Source organism: Chelonoidis abingdonii, chromosome 4 (assembly GCF_003597395.2).
Source record: "Chelonoidis abingdonii isolate Lonesome George chromosome 4, CheloAbing_2.0, whole genome shotgun sequence".
Lineage (NCBI taxonomy): Eukaryota > Metazoa > Chordata > Testudines > Testudinidae > Chelonoidis > Chelonoidis abingdonii.
This window is the reverse complement of record NC_133772.1, coordinates 47,567,116-47,592,270: the sequence shown is the minus strand read 5'-3', so window position 1 is coordinate 47,592,270 and position 25,155 is coordinate 47,567,116. Positions and strand designations below refer to the sequence as shown.

At 40.7% G+C, this 25,155-nt stretch overlaps 1 protein-coding gene across 1 annotated transcript in view; it reads right to left on the bottom strand.

The window, feature by feature from the left end:
* The window catches only part of PLEKHA7 (pleckstrin homology domain containing A7), a 334,075-nt gene that overhangs the window by 84,642 nt on the left and 224,278 nt on the right, over positions 1 to 25,155 (bottom strand). Inside the window, exons 9-11 of the mRNA XM_032799204.2 lie at positions 23,772 to 23,950; positions 15,397 to 15,885; positions 6,344 to 6,866 (exon numbers count right to left, since the gene is read on the bottom strand). Coding sequence (XP_032655095.1) covers positions 6,344 to 6,866; positions 15,397 to 15,885; positions 23,772 to 23,950 — 1,191 coding nt within the window. The remainder of the gene's footprint in view (positions 1 to 6,343; positions 6,867 to 15,396; positions 15,886 to 23,771; positions 23,951 to 25,155) is intronic.

Sequence of the window (25,155 nt, the reverse complement as noted above, 5' to 3'; positions counted from 1 at the left end):
GGGTTCTCCCCAAACCTCAGATGCCCTGAGCCTCCAACAAAGGGAAATAACCCACTTCCCTTCCTTCTCTTTACTTCCTCCAGATTTCCCGCCTCTGGGGTACTATGAGAGATTTCCCTGCTTCATCCTTTGAACAAAAAACAAGAGGAGGACGATGACTTCCCCCCTCCTTCTTCTCCCCCCTCCCGTCTTTTCACTGAGAGAGACAGTACTCCTATGGCACAGAGATTCCTATCCCTCTGCTTAACTAGGAAAGAAAATTCACAACCAAGTTTTAAAAGAAAGCTTCATATAAAAAGAAGAAGAAAAACACTATGACATGATTCACTGCATCAAGATGACATAACACAGGGCTATTGCTTAAAAGAAAATATGAATAATCCGCCTTATTCAAAAAGATATCCAATTTAACATTCCAGCAACTCCACACATCTAAATACAAATACATATAAACCTATTGCTTTCTCTTTGTACTCACAACTTGGAACAGAAGGGTAAGAAGAAGCTTGGAGATGGAAGAGCTTTTTTTCTTTTCTCATAGCCGAGAGAAAAACAGGCAGACAAAGACAAAAAACACCCAGAAGTTCCCTCCCTCACTTTGAAAAATCCGGTTTCCTGATTGGTCCTCTGGTCCTGTGTTTGGTTCCCTCTGTTAACCCTTTACAGGTAAAAGAAACATTAACCCTTAGCTATCTGTTTATGACAGCTCTAATGTGGCTAGGTGTATCTAATCTGGCTAATTTGTAACATGTCCTTATCTAAGTAGATCTCCAAATGTATAATCTCTGACAGGATATAATCTGACCCGTAACCCTCTCTGCAAAGGCCACAGACAGTCTAGGTGTGTTCCTGAATGGTTTTGCCCTTCAGTGTAAAATGCCAATGCCCTTAGTACATCAAGTGTATGAAATTTAGCTTCTCCCAAGGATGAGTGAGGCTTGGGGAAGAAAATTGGGAGATTAATAAACAGGTTCACATGGAACTCTGAAATTATTTTGGGTAGGAATTTGGGATGAGGCCTGACAGTAACCCTGTCCTTATGAAACACTGTATAAGGAGGACCCAGTCATGAGGGCCTGAATTTTTACTACCCTTTGAGCTGATGCAATGGCTACTAAAAAGGCAGTCTTCACTGGTAGGTGATGCATGGAACAGGTTACGAAGGGATCAAAGGGACTCAGCAATCATGTTTGTACTATACTGAAGTCCTAAGAGGGAGGGGGGCTCCCTAACTGGAGTAAAGACAAGAGTAAAGCCATTAAGAAATCTAGCCACTCTATAGCATGGCCCTGCTTAGGTAAGTGATGTGCAGATATTGCTTCTAGATGCACTCTTATAGAGCAGATTGTTTCAGGGCTAGTAAATACTTTAATATTGCTGAAATGGGTCTTGTTGAAGGAGACAGCTCAGCTGCAGCTGAGATGCTTATATAGAAAGCCTTTTCCACTTCCTTTTTAAAGTCAGTCTAGTTGAGCCTTTCCTGCTTTGGATCAGAACATTCTGAATTTCAGCTAAACAGCTTCTTTCAGTGAACGTCACTCAGCTAGCATCCAGGCTGTCAGATATAACAAAGCTGGCTCCAATTAAAGGCTCTGACCACTGTGTTGCTAGACTATGTTGGGTAGCACAGGTAAGGTGATTGGGGGGCTATGTTGAGAGGTTCATCAGATCCAAATACCAGAACTCACTGGCCCATGCTTTGGCTATCAGTCCTATATCTTGCCTCAGTTTCATCAGAACCTTCGCTATCAGGAGGACTGACAGAAAGGTGTACATCAGTCCAAGTGCCATCGAGTGAGAATGGCATCCATCAAGGAGTCTGGGCTGGGATTCCATTTGAAACATAATATCTGACACTTCTTGTTGTGGTTTGTGGCAAACAGGTCAATTTCTAAAAATCTAAAAATTCTAGAAAGAGTCTGCAGGATTGAGTCGTTAATAGACCATTTGCAATTGTCTGAGAACTGTCTGCTAAGTTGATCTGCCAATATGTTCTGAAGGCCAGGAAGATGCATATTGTGATTTGATTCTGAATGCACAAGTCCAGAGCCAAATGGCTCCCTGACAGAGCAGAGATGACCTGGCTCCTCCTTGTCTCTTGACATAATATCAGCACTTGGATTGTGGATCCACGGAGCAGTAGGAATAATTATGGCTCTGAACTCAAATTACATTTATATGGAGGGGAGCTTCTTGAGGGGCTATGCCCTCCCACTTTTAACCTGCCTTAAGGATGAGCGACAGAGGGGGAAGAGGCAGAGAGGAGCAAGCGGAGATAGGGCCTCAGGGGAAGAGGCAGCATGGGGAAAGGTCTTATGGGCAAGGAGCAGAGCAGTAGGCAGGGCCATGGTTTGAGTGCCAATGGCCCCTGCACTTCAGGGTGCTTCTGGTGCTCCTTCAGCCCTGCGGCTTCTACAGGGGCTTGGGGCATCCATTTTTTCAGAGGCCCCTAAATTGGCCAGGGTCCCCGGGTTTCAGCCCCATGGCCTGTGTGTTAATCCACCATTGCCTGGAATTTGACATCATCCCCTATAAAGTCTATGTTTTGAGCTGGAGTAAGCATGGATCTCTCTGTGTTGAATTTGAGACCCAGAGTGGCAAGAATCTTTAAGGTTATTTGTATTGAGTTGGATCATTTGTTGGGGTGATGATTTTCAGATCAGCCAGTTATCAAGGTAGGGGCAGACCTGGATTTTGTCTCCTAAGATGTGTTTTCGTGACTACCAAACATTTGTTGAAAATCCTCAGACTGTGTTTGTGGATCGGATGCGGATACAAATTTTGTATCTGCGCAGGGCTCTACTGACAGTGAGATGCTCCTGATTCTGAGATATGTCCTGTGATCTGGCTGAATGGATATGTAGAAATGGGAATCTGATGGGTTGAGAGCCATGAACCAGTCTTGACCAATGTACACAATTTCCTCATTAGAGCCTCACCATCCTGAACCTGAAACAGTGGATGGATTTGTTGAGACATCGAAGGTCAAAAATGGGATGCCATTCTTTGGGATGAGAAAATAATGCTCCTGAACTAAGAACCCAAATGTGAGGCCACTTAGTCTCCTCCAGCAATAGCCCACAGTCCCAGGCCTAGTTCACTGTATCTCTGGACTTTATAATGGATTTGCCTTGTTCCCACTTTGGCATGGTGGTGCTAGTTGTCATCAGTCTTTTGACCAAAAGAGCCCCATTGGATGCTAAAATGAAGAGGAGAAGAACCAACCCAGACCAGACCCCTCACTGGGACTGGGGCATTTCCCAATCAAGGTGCAGGTCTGGCCAGAGCAATCAAATTTTGTATCTGCGCAGGGCTCTACTGACAGTGAGATGCCAAGATTGTCTGCAATACAGACAGAGATATCCCTCCCCTGCTCTGCAGAGACTTTTCCCCTTCAGAGAGACGGGTTTAGTCCATGTCCACCTATATGGGTTCAGGCTGAAGCATGGATGCAGGATATTGACTGGTTCATGCCATCAAAACCAGCATGGCTCAAAGTGTCCCCCTCCTTTCTTGGCAGCACTCAGATAGACAGTTGTTAATTTTAATATACAGATTGTTAAAAGTGTTCAGGCCAGCTTGAGGCTCTATCCAACCCAGCTCAGCCTTAATGTCCTCATTGAGACCATGCCAAAAATGATGGCACTGAGCACCCTTTTCCCATTCTGTGTCTGCACCAGAAGTCAGCAACATAATTATCTGCTCACTAGCATCCTTGCTTTAGTGTCTGGAGTGCAACCACTGCCGTGTGTGTGTGGTTCAGGTTGCCAAAAATCACCAACATCCAGGCCAACACCTCCTCAGTCAGCAAGCTGATAAGCCCCACCTTGGTCTTGTCAGTAGGACAGGTCTGCAGGTACAGTAGAAGGCGAAGATGGCACTGATTTAGAAACCCACACAGCTTCCCCCAGTCACCACTGAACTTGCTGGGAAACGTTATTTTTGGCTCTCAGTAGGGCTGGGTCACAGGTGGCACAGCTTGTGCTTGCAGGGTGGCATTCACTGCAGGGCACTGATCTGGGTCTGTAGATTCCGCAAAACATTCACTAACTCCATGAAGATGATGTTGGTTTTAGAGGGGTCCATCCTAGTAGCTAAGCCAGGGACTTTCAGGCTACTCAAACTGTCGTAACCAGGGTGCAGACAGTCAAGTCTAGTAGCTGGTGCAGGAGTCAGGAACCAGAGTAAAGGATGAGAGCTGGAGTCAGGAACCAGAAATGAAGCCAAGAGTCACAGCTGGAGTCAGGAGCAAGCAGGGCTGCACTGGATTTGAGTGACACAGGGAACAAGGCTGGCACAGGAGTAATCACATCTGAGGACATAAGTGTTGAGCTTATAAACAGGCCTTGCTGGCAGTGGTTTGAGCATTGGCCTGCTAAACCCAGGGTTGAGAGTTCAGTCCTTGAGGGGGCCACTGAGGGATCTGGGGCAAAATCAGTACTTGGTCCTGCTAGTGAAGGCAGGAGGCTGGACTTGATGACCTTTCGGGGTCCCTTCCAGTTCTATGATACGTATATCTCCATATATTATATAGGCAGGTGAGTGGGAGAGGTCTCCCTGCTCTGTCTAGATAGGAATGGGGAAAAGAAGCACACAGCTTCCAAGGGAGGCAGTTCTATCCAGAGTACCCTGTTTCTGAAGGGAAGAGACTGGTTCTGTATCTTAGACATTGCCACCGTCAGCCTCGCTAGGAGACGAGTCCAGTACTAGGCCCACAATTAAACCATGCAATACTATAGAGGCTCTGGGTACCCAGATAGCAGGTGCTAGTACTCAAGAACACATTTCTGATTTGACTGGTATGGAGATGGCAGGTGCCAAGTTCATGCCAAAGGGTTGGCATTGAGAGAAATACAGTCTACAGATGTAGTGGGTACATATGGTGCCCATTTCGTACTTGGTGCTTGCATAGAGCTTTTGGTCCTTATGGGGCTGAGGCCGAGGCAAGTCAGAAGGCTGATATCCATGTCTTTACTCGCTAGGCACTAGAAAAGGTGACCTGTGTTTTTTGCCCTGTCAGAGGAAGTCGACACCAGAATGGTGGCAAATGGGAAGGCAGAAACTCAATTCCCACAGCACTAATGGAAAGGGATGAACCAGAGGAACATGGATTTGGCTCCGCCCTTCCTCCTGGTGTTCAAGCTCTCAAGGGAAACAACTTCAGGCAGGCTTCTTTAGCTTTCTGACTTTGCTTCAAGACGACGACACATGTGGAGCATAGCTTGGAGATATGTCTATGTCCTAAGCAGAACAGCATCTACGAGTGCCATCATTAAGCACCACTGAAGCGTCACATGAAGGCAGGTTTTGAACCCAGGAAATCTAGCTTCTGCAGTGTTGCTAGCACTCCTGTATGATGGGGACAAAAGGGAAGGGTTCTAGCCTAAACTGAAATGTATCTAGGTTCTCTCTCTCTCTCCCCCCCTATATATATATATATTAGCCTGCAGGTAATAACTATATGTATTAACTACTAAGTACGAAGACTATTAAATATGCTTGCATAGTGTGCAGAGAAGGCGGCAGACATCACACAAGGGTTCTGTCTTTCTGCCATGGGCATTAGGAAGAAATTGAGGAACAATTCAGCCTGCTCTAGTCTTTATGCCCTGGGGTGGTGGGCAGGGGACATCTATGGCACAAGCATAGCCAACTATCTCCATTGGAGCTAACAGAATCCAATGTTGCACACATGGGGCAATGCGCACCCAGACTGGAATCTTTGTGGACAATCACTCAAAAAATAACTATGCACTAGTTTAGATACAGTGGCTTACCTGAGAGAGCTTTTCTGCAAAACACATTAACCTTGAAGAAGAGAAATTATCCGCAACTTGCTTCATCAAAAATTAAAAAACTGTCTGTTTAACAACAGTGAGAAAACCCACTGAAATGTGTTTGGAGAAGGTATAGAAGAATTGTTCTTTAACTTAATATTAAACTTCTCCATTAATACTGTGCATGAACATCCTATACATATATTTATGTAACAGATACATATATCCTACTTATGCATAGCTAAATATTGCACACATTGACATATATTTACAAAATTTTAAAGTATTAATAAGGTACTCAATTGAAACTATAAAATAAGAACATTTCAAATTAACGGGCTCCTTCTTTCTTAGCTACCCATTTATTTTTTCCACAACAAAAATAAACCTGTGACAACTGAGAAGACTTAGGTTTGGGAAAAAAAATATTGTGTGTTACTGTGTTTACTTTTAGAACTTGTGTGTCACTTTGATACCACAGTAAGGATTGCAGTGCAAATGCCTACATTAATTAGACGGATTAATATGCAAACCTATGTATGATTACTGTTATACTCTATACACACCTTTACAGCATGATTTCGTATCCTCCTTGGAGATCCAGCAAAAGGTATGTCTATACTCTGTCTCCCATCAGATGGTTTAACAGTAACCCTTTCTGCAGGAGTGTGTGGTCTCCTTAGCGGAAAGATTTTTGGAGGTCCTGGTGGAGGAATATCGGAAGGAGATGGAGGAACAGAAATTGATCGTGGAACATCTAGTGAACTTTTTGCTTTACCACGGTCAGTAAAGTCCGGAGAACCTGCATAAACTGGAGCAGTTGGACTGCCATGTTTAAACTGCTGTCTCTGTTGCCACTCATATAGCTGCCATACAGTACCATCCTTATTAGCTTTCCTCTCCTCATGGGACATTTTCAAGTGACTTACACGGTCCTGGGCATATTTGTAGTCACTTGGCAAGTTGCGATTTGGTGGAGAAGAGCTCCCGGAAGGCTGCCTGGTATTCTTTGGCAAGGTATGATAATTTTCAGGAAAAGAAGAACACTGACTGGGACCTTGACGAGTTAGCATCTGATCAGAAGCAAGACTGTGATAAGAAGAGATACAGATTTAAATGTATATTTATCAATAGGACTGGTTAAAGTAAAAAAACAAATTATCTCTTCTAATTAATGTTACCTTAGAAATTATACAAGGTTCTGATTAAAATTCACTTAATGTATACAAAATGAAGCTACTATTGCCCCAGTATCTTTATATTAAAAACTTGCACTATTTACATATTAAGACTGCAGTAATCTGGCAAGTAATTTTACTTTGAGAAATATTTGAAAGCTACAATTCTTTGACCAACGATCAGCCTGGACCTACCACTGTAAAGCTAGCTTTAAGAGAATAAGTTACATTACCTCTATGTTTAGAAACACTAGAAGTCAAGTATGCAAAGAACTGAGTCATAGTTGTGTTTATAAACAGCAAATACTGTAAGTAATTTTTATGATTAGTTAAAAGGTACATTGTTCACCACTAGATGGTGTAGTTTGCTGTACAAATGTGATATATTAATTCATTTTAAAAATTACATTACTTTAAAAATCAGAGAGGAGGAAGAAACCTCACCAGACAGAATAAGCAACTGTTAGGTAGATTTTGCTTCATTATACATAAAAGAGATAAACCATTTCTTAAATTCTTTGATATATGAACATTTGTTTGGAATGTTCTAGTCCTTACGCGTTACTCTTTTACATGATATAATGCTACTGGTCCTTGCTATCTTAAGCAGCACACAGGAATTTACAAGGAAATTCATTTATAGTCCTGCTACAAAAAAATGGCACTTCCTGGGTTCAGTACAACATGCAGAAATTAAATTGCATAAATTAGCTCCACATTTGGCCAGCAGCTTTCACGCAAAATCTGTTGGCTTCCAACTTTGACCTAGTTGACTTCATGAAGTCTTTTCACAGCCTGAAATACCAGAATGTCTATTATCCAATTTCTGCACTTAGCCATCATTATTTTGTCCTTTTAGTATCTGAGGGTCATTTGCTTCAACATCTCCAGTCAGCAACATTGCTCACTCTGCCAGACCTTATGGAAGACCATGTAAAGGAAAGCGTGGGATGGAGGGAAAAAGATCATCTTTTCTCAGCATACAAGATGGCTATGAGGAACAAAAAGACAGCAAGTGGTTACTTGCCAGTAAATGTTGCTCTTCAAGAGTTGCCTCTGTGTATTCCCACTCATGGGATTTGGTGCCCAGAGGCTGTGGAACTGCCTTGAAAAATTGTGACTCAAGTTGGGAGGCTCTTGAGAAATCTCACGTGAAAATAATGTCATCACCCTAGTCTATATAAGGAAGTGCATTCCCCACCCCAACTCAATTTTTACTCCCAACCTGTACAGTCCTGTTGTTATTTAGAACTCCGAGACAGAGGAGAAGGAGGCTAGTGTGAATTCACAGAGATGACTCTAAAAGACCAAGTAACCGCTTTTTCTTCTCTGAGGGCCTCTGCACTTCCATTTATGGGATTCTAGTGGGCAGTGCTCCATCAGGTAGAACATGGGTGAAGAGAACTTAGCTAAATACATACTGTAGCATGGCACCACTCTTCTAGACCAGATACTGGACCACGATGCTAAGTGCAAAATGAGGTGCTTGGTGAAAGTGTACACTGAACTGCAAATTGCTGCTTTGAGGATCTTCATGAGGGAAACATATCTAAGCTGTGCTGCTGCTGCTGCAGAGGGAGGCTCTAAGGAATGGGGTTTTAAACTAGGATGTTACTGGTTTCCTAGTCAAGATGTAACAATATTCTATATACCTCCTAATCCAGTGTGAGTGTGTAAGAGATAATGGAGTCTCACTGGCATCTCACCCGTATACTTCAAATAAACAATTAGATTTTTTTAAGGGTTTGGTCTTTTCCAGGTTAAAAAAAAGAGCACTCTCTTCATGTCTAGGAGAGGAGATTCTTGTGGGTGGGAGTGAAGTCTAGGGAAGAACACAAGGCGAGAAATGCAATAAGAGAAGTGTAAATCTGAGACCACCTTAGGTATGGAGCTAGGATGAGGCCTTTTGGTGACTTTCTCCTTGTAGACCACCCTATTAGATGAAGTGACTAGCTATTAAAGCACTAAGCTCATTCACTCTCCTAGCAGACATTACTCTTATTAGGAAGGCTATTTGATCAATAGATGCTTGAGAGAGATTTGTGCAAGAAGTTCAAAGAGGACCACTCAGCTTAATTACGACAAGATTTAGGTTGCCTTAAATGGGAGCTGTTTACTGAGAGGAAACACATTTACCATGTCTTTAAGGAACCTGGAGATTGCTGAGTGACAGAAGATAGGTTTGTTCTGAACATAATTGTGATGAGCAGACATTGCTGCCATATCAACTTTCCGTGAGGCTATAGCTAGGCCCTGAGACTTAAGGTGTAGAAGCTATTCTAGGACTGCAGAGACCCCAGCTCGAGATGGAGCAAGTACTTTACTAGTGACACAGATAGAAAACCATTTCCTTTTCAGTTTATAGGATTTCTGGGTGTAGCCTTCCTTGTATTACATTAAGGATGGCCTGATTTCTTTGAGAACAGAAATAGTCCTCATTAGTCAGAAGATTATCCTCCAATACTGAACAGAGGAGCATTTCTGGGTTGAGATGCAGAATTCCTTCCTGGATTTTGAGACAGAAGGTCTGGAGGAAGAGCAGCAGATATGATAGTTTTCTGACAAGCAGAAAAAGATTTGGGGATATCAGTGCTAGTAAGGTTACACTGGAGCTACTAGTACACTCTGTTTGCTTTGTGCAATGTGATTTTCTATGGGACTCAGGTTATCAGAGGAATGGGAAGGAAGGGAAGGTGCATACAATGTGTTGGATCCAGTTCAAGAGAAATCCATGAAGAGGCCCATCACTGAGTGAAATAGTCTCTGGCCACCACTGGTTTCAAGTACCACTTGTATTGATTCTGCGACCTCCTGCTGAGTGAATCTGCCTCCACATTCTTTCTCCCGCAAGCTGTAGAAAAATAGAGTGGAATTGGTTTTGGATGTACCACAGTCTGTTTTCTTGCCTCCACAGATAAAGGTTGGGAATGTACTCCCTCCCCACACCCTTGCTTAGACATGTAGTACATGGCTGTGTTGTTGTCTGTACATGGCAGTGGTGAAGAGGGAAGCAGGAGCTGGAGGATGGCGAGGTGGCCTGGTGCAGAATTGGATAGCATATATTACCTGTGACTGGAAGAAATCATGCACCAGGTGATATAGAAGAGAGATGAGGCCCAAAATGAGGGAGAAAGAATTGGAGATGTGGTACAGATTGGTGTGTGGCTGTCAACCACACCATCAGAATGGCTGCTTGGAGGCTGATGCTGAGGACTGTGAAGAGGTATGATGAGGAATCCTGCCCCTATACCACTGAGGTAGTTTGCCAGCAGCCTGTTTTGAAAGTAGCTACTAATGCCTCTGGGACTGCATTCCTTGGCGTTAGAAGGAAGTTTATCTCTGGAAGCAGAATAACACTCTGCTCACAGAATGACACTCTGCTCTCAGAGCGTGGAGCAAGCCTACAACCCTTAGTGACTAAAGTCTTAGCCATTTTTTTCTGTTCCTTTGGTAAGGAGTCCCTCATGGCATCCTACAAGATATAAACGTAATGGGACATTATGGCCTTATAACAAGCCATCCAAAGGGCTAGTGAGCCAGATCAGAAGACACTTATGCCAAATATATAACACTTACTCTGTTGTCTCACACTGTCTCCCATGCTGCAGACACTGCCACGGAACTAGCTGACAAATGTTGTAGCAGGAACTGATATCCTTCACCTGGCACAGGATACATCCTGTCCGCTTGTTTGGACACATGCAGGAATGAAAAGGGAGACACATATTTTTGGCTGTGTTGAAAATGCTGGAGCTAGGAGGTGGAGACAGCTTCTCCCTGGTTTATATCTGTAATATGTCAAACAAGGGACCAGATATCTCAAGGGCCATGACCCCTGCTAGTAACTGAAGAGTCTCTGCCATTCTCCCAAATAGCTCCTAAACTGTTTCTGTTCATCATAAAAGGAAACAGAGAGAACTTCATTTGATTGTCTGGTGAGGTGCCACCTGCACGTTCTTCCACAATGGACCCATACAGATCCTCTGAAGGAATCTCATCCCATTATTCTGATACAGGAAGATCCACCTTAGGGTAAGATGGATGCAGTGGTGGTATCAGGATGCATTAGTACCAGATGAGGCACAGGCCCTAGTGAGGGCACTGGTGCCAAGTGAAAGCACTGTTCCAGAAGGAGAATCAGTGCCGATGCCAAGGTCAGCATCAGAGTAGGCCTTGCAGTTTCCAAAAAAGGCCTTCATAAAGTCCTGTATGTAGGGCCACATTAGCAACTGAACAGGAACCTGCATAATATCCTTCTATGATATCTGGATTTGAGATAAGGGGTGAGGTTTGATTTCCTGAGATCTAATCAGGGGACCTGCAAGTTCATCTACAAAGGTGCTCTGAGGAAGGTCTATATTGGGACTGAAAGATGGCACAGAGTCAGGCTGCAGAAAAGGATTCAGTGGGATGGTCAATAGCCTTGACCATGGACCCCACACACAGTCAGATGCAGAGAAATTAAACGCGTTATTAGAATCTGAAACAGTGAGGAGTCCAAGTTATTTGGTGCCAAGATGACAAGTTCTGGAGGAGCATTGAGAAGAGGCGACCACACCACTGTCTGAGTCTTCAAAGCAGCCATGGGTCTCAGATTGCAAAAGAGGATTGAGATGATGCTTCCTCTTTTTCTTCAGTTTATGACTCTTGTTGGGAAATGTACTTCCTATTCTCCTTCCTGAAAGCACATTTGACTGTGCTTAAGGTACCAAGGCAGAAGCGTTGGTGCCAGAGGTCAGGTCTGGAGTTTATACTGAGCAATGATGCCAGGTGAGGAGTAGGCACTGAGGTGGGCACTTCCTGTGTCAGCATCAGGGCTAATGAGGCCTAAAATAGATGCTCTGGTTGTGCTGGATGAAGGATTCCCTGCCAGTATAGGGCCAAGAAGATCCCAGTCTTGAGACAGTAGTAGAAGGCAGCACTGATGATGGAGCAGTAAACATGTGTCTTGTGTAAGAGGACCTTGGCACAGAGACTGGTCTCAGTTTCCTCAGCAGGCCTGCTGAGGTATCGGGCTATAACACTGAGAAGCCAGATGAGCCTGAGTGTAGGTGTAGCAAATCATATACTGGGTTACCGAGTGGGTCTCTCTAAGACATAGAAGGCACAGGACATCTCTGGTATGACTGCCAAGCAAGATGCACACCTCACAAAGCCTTTACGTGGCCCAAGGCCAGATTTATTCTCGATAAGGTGCTGAAGGCTCCGAGTCCAGGTGAAGGGCTATTCACTCTTAGCTATCTTATACTATTCTAAACAGTTTAGAATAAAGTTTTAAACTAGACTAAAGGAAGGTCTAATTGTAAGGACACAAAGCAAATTCTGTTCACTTTCTAAAGCAGAAGCAAACAATGTGAGGCAGGTGAGGGTTGAACACCCTTATATAAAGTAGGGTGATGACCCTCACTCTTGTGTGAGAATGCTTATGAAATCCCTTCAACAGAGACAGTTGTTTAAGGCAGTTCTACAGCTTGATACCAGTGGAGCGAAGTCTCATAAGTGCAAACACATAGAAGCTCTTGAACAAGAAAAGTATGGCTCTTAACAAAAAGAGCCAGGAACAGGAAAAGTTCTCTGCAACAGGAATTATTTCTTGCTATATTTGAAAGGGGAGGATATTGCTCAGCATGAGTGTGTTTAATAGGAAAGTATTAAACAGGTTTAGCTTGGGTTTGACTAATAAAAGAATTAAAAACAAAACCAAACCCCACCCCCAAAGACCAGATTATTCTAAAGTTCAGTATTCACCATGTCTGCCTGTGGACTGAAGTCTTCACATTGAAGGCTGGAGCATCACCTCTGAATGACTACAGGATGGGGGAGCCCCTCACTTGGAATTACTTAAAAGAAAAATCACTAACCTCCTGGGAATATCTTTTAAAACTTTCTATCTCAGTCATTTTCAACCTGTACAATCTTTTTGGATGTCTTACTTTACAAGGGTGCGTTACTGAAAGCCAAAACGTATCAATGGCATAGAACCAGTTATGGGCACTATATGAAATGGGAGGAAGAGTATCTTTTTAAAAAGGTCTTATGCCACCTTCCAGATATTAAAGTGTTGATCCTGAGTCTACAATAATTATGCAGATGGACTCCTAGAGCCCACACAGAGTCTCAGCGATATAAATAGAACAGGAATACTTGTGGCACCTTAGAGACTAACAAATTTAACTTGTTAGTCTCTAAGGTGCCACAAGTACTCCTGTTCTTTTTGCGGATACAGACTAACACGGCTGCTACTCTGAAACCAGTGATATAAATAGGTCTCTGTGTACAAACGTGAAGTTCACTAGCATGTATCATATTGCAGGATCAGGGTCTTGGTTTGTTGAGTTGAGCCAGGAAGCAACTTCACATGTATTTCATGCATCAGCAATTATGAGGTTTTTAAAATTTAAAATAAAAAACTAACGTTTATAAATATTACTTTTTAAAATGATAGGTATATACATTTAAGAAATAGGCATCAGATTTATTGCCCCCAAAACAGTGCATTCTGCAAATCATATACTACAGACTTATTATTATAATTTACTGAATGACAGCATAATCCATGGACTGTGAAACAACATAAAACGAAGTGCGATGTTCATGGTCAAATCCAACAAATTAAAATAAAAAAGGAATTACACTGGCCACCTCTCAAAGTTAATATTACTACCTTAAACTTCTATAACACTCTTCATCACATCTCACTAGAAAACATTTCATAGAAAGCTTTATGGTAACAATACGCCCCAGTTGTTTTATGTCTCATTCAAAAGATGGCATCTGCAATTGCAATGTCCCTAGCACCAGGCTGTGAAATTTGCATAATATTGACTCAGAGGCAAAAGTGAAATCTAATTTTCCTAATGCCTCCTAGTTAGGTACTAATCAAGTCTGACCATTACCCACATTTTTTTTTGAGCGGGGGGAGGGTAAGGGGATGTTTTCGGTGGCTTTTCTATAACACTGATAGATTTTAAACTGTTGTTTTAATTTGTAATCATAATTATAATGTTTTTAATTTTTTGTATGTTTGAGTGGCTAGTATAGAACACCAAAAGAAGATAGTACATTGTATTTATATAGCATATATTAGCAACAGTGCATGTTTGGAAAAAATACTAAAGACATAATTTCCCCTAACTTTAACTGTATCCACCCAAACAAATAAATAAGCAAGTAAAACAGAATGATAAAAGAATTAAAAATTACTGAAAATATTAGATTAAGGCAGCATACAGGTCTCTATGATAAGGTTATTTTGTTTTTTGGTTACTTTTGAGGGGAGGGGAGTGGACAGAAGAGGAAATGAGAGGGGCAGAAAACTGGAATTTCACATAGTTTGCATTATTAATTAACTGAAGTCTCTTACTGGAACTCCAGCAGAGAAATACGAACAATTTTAATATGTATTTAATTTTTTTTAAATCACAGTTTGAGTCCTCCCTACTCACAAGTCACACATTTGATTTTCTCCTATTCATTCAATATTACCATTTCATCTCAATTTCATAAGTTTCCTCTAGTATCTAAGGCTCTGATCCTAAAAAGTTAACTCCATGTGGGATGACTTCTGTGAGCGTATAGCCCCCAACTAACTTTACTGGGACTCCACTTGGAGTCACTCGCAGGATCAGTAAAAGCAGACATCTATTACTTATCAGACCATCACTTTCCAGAAATAGAGAGACCAGAGAAATACATATGTGCACACACACCTTGAAGAAAAATAAACAGATGAAAACATTGGTAAGTTACAGATAATACAAACATTAAGCATTCCATCTGCCTATACTCCCTGGCTTTCATGTAATTTTCACAGACTAAAAAGGAACAAGATGCATATTGTATGCCACAGCGACATTTTAGTGCTGCTTCATTAGACATATTGTACATCCAAAATACTGAAGAATCCAGTTACATTGCATTTCATGTATGTGTTACATACCAACATGACCCATATACAAGTATTGTGGGGGAAAAGAAACAAGGGGAAAAGATTAAAATTTCTCTCGTTTTTAATTGGAAAACAGGTTAAAAACTTGTCATCTATTTTGTCCATGAATAAAAAAGGATTTTAAGAGTTAGTCTTTTCATATTGGCTCTTAAATTTTGAATAAATTCAGGTCAAAATTTTTAAGAAAACATCCAATATGTTCAAAGAGAATATAAACATATTCCAATGTCTCATCTTTTCAGTTGACAATAAAAATGTGAACACATTTAAGGAAAATGTTTTCATCAGTTATCATACTGACTTTTCCAAAATTCAAAGTACATATTTTAAAAGTGTTATTCTGCACTGGACGGATGAGAAAATTAATAGTGTCACTGCATACTATCTTAATATGGTAGCATTCTGCTTGGTATAAAACAAGTTATCTGTCATTTGTTTTCCTTTATTTTGAGAACACCACAATTAACTATTTAAAGACTGGCTTGTTACTAACCTTTTTGTATCTCCTTTTTGGACTTTTACCCACTGCTCCACTTGAGTCATGTTGTTTTTCCTTTGCATCTGTTTATCTGGATTTGCTCTGGGAACAAACCTTCTTTTATAGAAACTGGTACCATTCTGCTCCACTGGGCCAACACTCATGTTTAATGAACTAGGAAATGTCCCATTCTTCTCAACTGGCTGAGGCTGAGCTACTTGGGGCCGAGATGCACTTGTTAAATCTGGAAACTGATCCACTTCTCCTGATGTTAACAGATACTTAGATTTTCCCCTCTTAGCTTCCAGAATTTCTTTTCTGAAGACATAACGTTCCTCATCTTCTCTTTCTTTTCTTATCTCTTCATGCCTATCATAGTCAAAGATTTCAGTTGCTTTTTGATAACTTTCTTTTATATCAGCAGTATCCACCTTTGCACACTCTTTGCGAGAATCCACATGGTTAGCTTGGGGAACAGCTTGCTGATCCGCTTTTTCTGTTTCTCTGCAATGAAAATAATGTGCTTATGTGAACACGACTTTAGTGTGAAATCTTAAAAGAAAAGTCAGTGTAGATTTCCTAAGATTGTAAGAAAGGGAAGCCCACAAAAATAGCCTCTACAGCTGGTGATAACCTGATGCACCAGGGGTGAGCGACTGCAGATAAGACTGGGTGAGAATCCTTTGTTCCCCCATTTATACAAACCATTACTAAGGAAACACCAGAGAAACTTATTTTCAGCTGCACTTTGCTAGAAACAGTTATACTTAATTATTGAAAAATAAACTGAAAATACTGATAGCACAGCATAGTGTTCAACTTCTATAAATGTAAAATTGTTTGTTACAGGGGTTGGGAGAGAAGAAGTTGTAGACTTAAAAACAAGGAGAGAGGATGAGAGGAGAGGAAAACACCTGCCATGTGGTACAAGCTTCTCCATTTCAAAGGGGAAAAAATTCTCTTAGAAGTATTTTTATAAGCTCCAAGAATAAGCCATTTCTGATAAGGATGATATAGCAGTATCCAGAGAGAGATGAAGTCCCATGAGAAGCAAGAGAAATCATTCTAACCCTTCTTCAGTTTGGTGGCTAAATTTTAACAAGACTATCACAGATAAAATCGTTAAATACGTTATTTTAAGTACTTTATTTTAGGTATTTTCCTTTTTTCTAAACCTTGCCAAAACCCAAAGCAGAATATCTTTTGAGGTTATTTGATAATTGGAAGTATTAGTTACTATTGTTGGTTTATGTTATTTTTGATAGCTAGCCCACTTCATCTGTAACTTTCCTCATTTAATCTTCTTTGGCAGTTTATTAAGATGTCACTGATCTCTAAGTAGCACTTCATCTTCTCTGAAACCATATGACCTGATAGTCAGTTTTTGGTAACAGCATCTGTAAAGCTTCAAAGTAAATAGCCTAGCTGTGAAGCTTTTTCTTGGAGTCTCTGTTTATTAAATCTGTCAAACTTTGGCTGATGTATTTTTTAACTGGCAGTGCACAGATATTAACTTAACTGTTTTTTTAAATGCTATATCAATTCAAAGATTTTGGGACACAGAGGTCCTAAACCAGACTATCCAATGTCACTCTGACAATTCCATCTTCAAGAGACTAAAGCTATATTTTCACTTTCCTTTAAGGGCCAGACAGAATCTACACTGCTGAGGTGCCATTGTGTGAACAAATTCCATTCAAGAACTGGGCAATTCTGTAGTTCTGCACAAGCCCTTAGCTGACAAGATTCTAAACACTTATACAGCTAGTCAAAAATAAGGACACATTTTTTTGCATAAAGTTTGTCCCTTTTTTGTTGAAAATTTTTGAAAAAAAATAGAGATGGGTGAAAAAAATGGATAAAGAAATAATTCTCAAAAAAAAATAATTTTTTTTGAGCGGCCTCACCATGGCAGCCAGTTTGCAGGGCTTAGTTCAAGTGTATTAGGAGGTCCAGGTAGATCAATTCAATTGAGCCACCCTCTCATATAATTACATGATTCAAATTGCAAGGGCAGGTATACAGGAAAGAGCAGAGAAGGACGGAAGGTCCAGAGGTAAAGACAGGAAATTGGCAACATGTAGGCAGCATTATCACTTCAGAGTCCTGCAATAGCTTAAAAGGCAATCATCCAGGCACAGCTACTGAAGCAGGGGAAGAAACAAGATGGTAAAAGAGCTAGGCTTTGTATTCTCTAGGGGAAAAAAGTGTATTTTTTTTAACTCAAGGTAAAATCCTAGTGAAGACAAAGCAGTGTGTAGTATTCACACAAGTTAGCAGGTTCAAGAGACATTGGGAGATCCTACACCCAGTCAACTTGGGCAAAAACTACAAACTGCCTTGTCTTCACTAGAATTTTTTGAGGTAGCTAGCTCGGGTTAAGAACACACATTTTTCTTAGTAAAGATAACCTAAAGAGAAGAGGACCCTGAACCACTCCTCCCCTGACACACGAAGTACCCCTACTTTTCCTGTATCCATGTCAAAACAAGGAAGGCTGGCAAGCAAGCAGCTCCAAATGTCTGGACAGAGCCTGGGCGCTGGTGTCTCCACTATTCACAAAGTACAGCTCTCCCCATCATTATAGGATGAGGAAGAAGAGAGCCTGAACAATGCCCTGATGTCTAACTGCCTGAGGACTAAAACCATGTTAAGTTTCCATTGGCACATCTTTACTCCCTATAAATAAATCAATTTTGCACCTATAAGTAAATCTGTCCCACTTACGAATAAATTAATTCTATCCTACAAACTCCTACTCCTATCAAATAAATCTCCATACTGCCACCCTTCCCCAAGCTCCCACCTCTCCTCTTCTTCCCACTTGAAGTCCCTATCTTTCTCCTCACACTGCTGTCTTCACCTCCAAAGACCAGTCCCACGTGTTTCAAGAATAGCGACTGACAGTTTAAATAAATACACAGCTCTCCAACCACAGTCTAAGCCAGCTGAAAACAGGAATGAATGATGAAAGATTCTACCTCATCTAATACAAACAATATTAAATAATCATTGCTAACTGAAAGAGCACCACCTAAAGCAACTGGAGTTAGGGATATGAGTACCTTTCTGATAAAATGTCTGCATTTTCATCTTCACCAGTTACTACTAACTCAGTCTCATTTTCTTTCTTGTGCATGGTCATAATTTACATGCTACTAACTTTCTTGGGATTTTCCCCACCAATTTTTGTTTAGATTTATAGTGAATGGTTACACAGGGATAAAAGATCAGCAGCACAGCCGCGGCTGGTCTGAGTCACCTGATTCGGGTTCGCGGGGCTGGGGCTCTGGGCTAAAACTCTCTGTGTAGACACTCACTAGCTGGGCCGCTTAACAGTTCAGTTCTCCTTCCGGGGACTTATCGCTGTTCGATCGTAGGCCGTTTCCCCAGTGACCTTTGGGGTGGGGAGAAGACTCAGGCCTACCCAGCACTCCAGGTCCCAGCCCAGGGATTCTCATGCCACTATGTCCCTTTAACAAAACTACCTTCAATTCCCTGGGCCACTTCCTCACAGCCTCAGCCTTCACCGATGCTTCACCCTTAGCACAAGGCTCTTCTGTGCTCAGGCCCGCAGCCAACCTGGAGCTCTTTCTCACTCCCCTGGACCTTGCCACTACTGAGCTGTCCATGGTGCTGCAGTTCCCTTTGGCCAGCCAGGAGCACTAATTACCTTCCTCTGGCTCCAGCCAGGAACTGCCTGTCTCTGGCACTGCAGCTCCTTTTTATATGGCCATTCTGGGCACCGATTAGCTGCTCCCTGCAGCCTCTCTGATTGGCTGCTTCCTGAACAGTCTCTCTAGGCTGCTCAGCGGACTTAGCTCCACTGCTCCTTTCCTGGGATGGGTGTGCCTATACCCTGAGGCCTCCACCAAGGAGCCTCTGGGCCTGGTCATCCCATCACAGGTTCAAATAAAGATGGTCCTTTTCTTATTTTTCCAAATTGCTTTTCAGACAGAGAATTATGTAAGTACACATCTTTTGAATATTAATTCCTTCATACAAATGTTATTCTACCTTCACTCTCTGATTTATTCCTTCACAATTCAATGTTAAATATGGGTGAAAAAATGGAATCAGTATGTAAAATTTGCAGGGCCTCCCTGATATTTTTCCTTTCAATTGTTCCTAGCCGTAACTTACAAAAAAATATACCGTACATACTCGTTCATTAGCCCGTTCAATTATAATCTGACCCTCCCAAGATGGTTACGTAAAAATAGCAAAAACTGTATGACCTTTTATAAGCCAACTCTATATTTCAAGGGCTGGCAAACTTTGGCTCCTGGCCCATCAGGGTAAGCCGCTGGCGGGTCGGAACATTTTGTTTACCTGGAGCATTCACAGGCACAGAACTCCTCAGCTCCCACTGGCTGCGGTTTGCCCTTCCCAGCCAATGGGAGCTGCGGGAAGTGGTGTACCATTTTCCACAGCTCCCATTAGCTGGGAATGGCGAACCGCAGCCATAGAGTGCTGAGGAGCTCTTTGCCTGCAGATGCTCCAGGTAAACAAAATGACAATGTATTAGATATTCAATTCAATGATTCAATAGAGTTTAAAATCATCAAATTTTGGCGTAGACCTGTTATAAGCCAACCCCTGCTCTTTGATGCATCACTTTTTTACCAAAATTATTCAGCTTATGAACGAGTATATATGGTTTTGGCATGCAGCCAAAACCAAAATCACAGTTTTGAAGCTAGATTCCAGAGCAAAAAGATTAGTTACTGGTATGTCTGTTATTTATACCTAAAAAAAGAAAAAGAAAAGTAATCTTATTACAGGATACAGGTATGGCCACTGTTAAAACTGCGTCTGACAATAATTAACTGGAAAACACAAGGGTTCTGGAATTTGAAGGTTATCTGTTGTTTATTGTTTGAGAGTTTTGCCAAAAACAAGCACTAGGTGCAGTACGTCTGGGAAACTGCACTGTGAAATTTTAATCCTCAGAGCTTAAGGGTTAAGAACAGGATCAGCTCTCAGTATAAAAAGAGTTCTCTTTTCAGAATAGGTGTAAGAAAAGGAATACATTGCCAAAGTCAAAATGTAGAAAAGTAGTACTAAGTCAATTGTAAGAACAGGGAAAAACTGAAAGCAGCTAAAGACAAATAGTTATTGTTTGATTTAGTCCTCCCCTCACCCACCAACCCCAGGTTAGACACGGAAGTCTTCAGCAGGCTAGAAGACATCTCCTGTCTCTTACATCTTCCTTTGTTCTACACTTTATAAAACTTAAAAGACTGGCACAAATGTTTCTGAAATTGTGTAGGATGCTTACTAGTGAAGTGGGCCAACATCTTTCAGAAAAAAATAGTTATCACCTGCATTTCTATGCATTTACATCTGTATCTGAACTTAAAACTTGTCAGTAACTCTTCACTAATTTTCATTACCACTTTAAGTAGGGTTTTGAGACCCCTCCTCGAAAAATTCAAATGTGAATTTCTGTCAACTAGCTAAACCTAGGATTATTTGTTTCCACACAAAAGATGCAGTGATTCAACAAATTCAGTTTTTAAATCCATTTAGCTGAAGTAGTGCAAACCTTTATGTGGATATGCAAATCTGTTTACACATGATTTACATAGATATAATCAAGTTAAACAGTGGTCAACAGAGGGCTGCACCAATTTGGCTAAATCAATTTAAAAACTGCAACTTCTGCGTATATCCAAGACCCTAATTCTATACTCCTAGAACTTTTCCTAGGCCACTTGGGGCAGGAGGTGGTGTCAAGAAAATGAGGATGATGTGCCAAAGAGAAGGCAAGATTTGTGGTTCCTGGGAGACCGGCAGGTCAGGGTTTGCTGGAGAAGCAAATCTAGGCATCACACTCCTTTATACAAGTACCTCTCTCCCAGTCTGAGAATTGCCCTCTGCCTACCATTGTATACCACACCTTCTCTCATGCTGTGAAACAATAAGACACATACATCATAATATGTTTTAAAAAGGCTTTGACATCCTGGCTGGATCCCCTGAGATCCCCTCCCGGAGGTAGGAGAAATAAGATGAAGGGAGTCACACACTGAATAGACATGGAGACATACCCCTTCACTGAACAATGTTGTGCTATGGAACTATGCACAAGCATCCCATCGTGTTACAGGAACCTCACGTCAAACCCTTTTTAACCAAACAACTGTACCGAAACCTGCTAAAGTTGCAACAATGAAATTGAAAGCCCCCAAACTTGACCTCCTAGATGCTGGAGGGAAGGTGAAAAAACCCAATCAACAGTTTGCCAATTTTGCCATATGGGAAAAATCCCTTCCAGACCCCAAACAAAGTATGGCCATCATCCTAGCCCCCTAACAAAAGAGATCAAGCTCATTAGATATGGGTGGGTAATGGCAGCTCTCGAACACAGTCAAACTGATGAGTCATCAGCAGAAAGCAAAAGAACTCAAACTGGCTACTACCAGCAGTAAAGGGAAAGAGAAAATACCCCATTCTATCTATCCCAGCAGGTAAGATCCAATCAGCCAGCCCCGCAATGCTACACTGTCCAATGGCAGGGAGAGCAGGGGAAAGAATGTGAAGGCAGGAGGTGTCCTTGTTCCCTCCAGACCCATCAAAGCTGCACTCTGGCAGCGAGGATGAGACAGATCAACGCTGAGTGTTCTCAGGTATCACTAATTTATGTAATGAGTAATGAGTGTACATGAAACAGAAGAAGGGAGTGAAAGTTGACTAAAATCAATTAACATTTGAATAAGCTGTAACAAAGACCTACACGTCATATACTGAGCCAACATTAACAGTATTTTGTTGCTGACTGCATTTTGCTATTACACTCTATCAATTTTTTATTTCTGTGATGGTTTTTTAAAGTTTGTCTCTCGAGGACAAACTGCTCTTGCCTCTAGTTTGTCCCCCGTTTGGCGACAAGCTGTAAGAACAATTAATCTTTAACTATGGCTCCCCCTTTGTTTCATATCAGCAACTCAACAGTTAATAAGTTTTTTCTTTATTATCTTTTACCTGAAATAACCATATATAACTAAACAACCTCTTTACATTGCATATCCACATATCAGTCAGAGCCCTCCAAATAAGTATTTAATTTAAAAATTACAGAAAAAAAGAATAAAAGGAAGGTAAATATTATATATCCTTGATGTGAACATTGAGGGAAATTCCTTTAAGATGGCATTATACTAACATCACACAAAAGAAAATAAGTATTATTTAAGGTATGAGATAATCTTAAAAATTTATTACTATTGTAGAGTTCATAGTTTCTTCTGATCCATCACCAAGCATCGTAAGGGATGGTCTTAAAAATGGAGTCTTTCTTACTTTTTGTCTATTTATGTCCTGCCTGAGCCAAAACAGAATTTTTCTGGTCTCTGAGAGCATTTTCAACTGCTAGCTCCTCATCTCAGCCTCTTTTGAAGTTTACTGCTCAATGATTGCTTTTTCTTGAACTTCAGAATTTCAGCACTTCAAAAATGAACTTTAGAAAAAGTAGTGCCTAGGAGCTCCAATCACAGACCAGGAATCCAATGTGCTAGTTATGTAACATAGAACATATCCCTCCCCTAAAATGTTACAAAACGCAGCATTAGAAAATACAGTAAGTCAAGATGTTAACTAATACTACTTTGCAAGATGTATCTATACACTTCAATTCCATAACTGAAAAGCATGGGAAAATTGAAGTTGATAAGTATATTGGCCTTCTCTTATATTTTGGTTTTTACACTCTATTCTTTAGAATACGCCTCTTAGAAATTTGAAAATGGTATCCCCATTCCACTTCTCTCCAAAAGTTTTTTTTGTCCTATTTTTTTCTTTTTAAACTTGCTTCATTTCATTGTCCACACAGAGACTTAGTGCGCAACAAGCCAGGGTGTGAATAAATCTATAGCGCACTAGCCTGTTGCGCACTAAGTCACTGTGTGGACCCTGCTACAGCGTTCTAAAAGTTGCATAGTATGCTGTGACATACTGCACTCTATGGATCTTTTAGAATCCAGTAGCAGGGTCCACAGAGTGACTTAATACGCAACAGGCTAGTGAGCTGTAATTTCATTCAGACCCTGGCTTGCTGCATACTAAGTCTTGATGTGGACAAGCCCTAGTACTTTCTTTGTGTACCAGCACCACCGATGCTGGCAAAACAATTTTGAACCTAGGGTTTTCTTTACTTTGTGCTCCTTAGCTTGTTGATTCATTAGCATCTAAGTATACTAATGTAGGACTATAAAAAAAACCCACAAATTTCTTTAAAATCAGAATGAATTGTATACGTCTTATTCACTGATTTAAAAAGTTAAAATGAAAACAGAGTATTCTCCTGCTTCTAAAAATATATTTTAACTCACTACTCTTGATTTTTGAAACAAGTTTTTAGCTGCAAGTTAGTAACATATTAAACTTGCCTCTTCAGTGATGAACGTGTTTGCATCAGAGTAGCTTGATTCATGGCACGGATCCAGTCATTCATATCCTCTAAGGTATCTGCACTGAAGTAGTATGTGCGCATTCCTGAATGCTCTGCCTGGCAGCCAATAACAGAACTCTTATTATAAATGTATGCCCTCATCCCTGTATGGACAGCCTGGAAAAGCAAAAAGCAAAGACAAATTAGACAAAACTATTATTCTGAGCCTAAAGATTTATTATAACTTGAGTGGTTACCTTAAAAAAAAGTTAAGAATTCTCACAGTATCCTCTTGTATAAAAAATAGAAGATCTCACACTACTATAACTACTGCAGTGTGACAAATGTTGAGTTTTAACATCACTTTGCAATTTTATTTTAGATCAGTTGATGCTGTGTAGTTCCTTTCCCTCTTTTTCATATCATTAAAAAAACACTGCAGCATTTTGTTCTGTTTTTCATACCAATAATAGGAGTAAAATGAAAAGCTCCAATCTTACTTCATGCATTTTATTTGCTGTGAACACAATACAAAACAAACTAATGGATCTTTTAGCAAGAATTGCTTAAGTGAGCAAATTTTCCCAGATCATATCATGAAGCAATCTGTTTAGAAGAAACACAATACAAATCTTACCATACATGTTTCTTAAACTGGCATTTTAGGAATAATTGTATTGCATGTTAAGACCTTTAGGTTAAACAATATACTTTAAAAAGCACTAAATTAGCTACAAAGACACTACACTTGATGATAAAGTTAGCAACATTTACTGAATTATTAAAGCACATGGTATTGTATTTCAAATGTTACTGCATACAAAAAGCTTCCATGTGCCATCTTAAAACCAAAACTATTTGAGATATTTAGATACATCGAACTGCCAGCAGCTAAGTATTAAACTTCAACACTGTGACATTTCTATTGTTCTTATGTACATAATTTTATATCAAATGCGTGTTTTCATTATTCTAGTCTAGTTATGTTTAGTCAGATCTTACCCACGGTTCCATAAAGACGTGGTACCTAAATTACTAAGTCTCATCAGATGCTCCTTCCTGAAACAAGCTACAATATTTCCTGTGTGTTACATTATAAATGCACTTCAAAAGTAGACAATCAGAAGTCATCTGCTACTGTTAACAGAATTAACAGCAACTGACAGCTAGTCACAGAATCGTAAATGAGGTCAGCAATTTTCAAGTTTTCTTATAGTAATTAGTACTTCAAAAATCCTCTATTTTGGCTTGAGAAGCTTTGGTTTTATTTGGTCATATTTATTTAATGACAGAATCAAGGAATCTCCCTCTTTTTTGTTGCATTTCCAAGCACTGGAACTGACTATAAAACTCCACTCATCTTGTAGGCTCATGCAATAAAT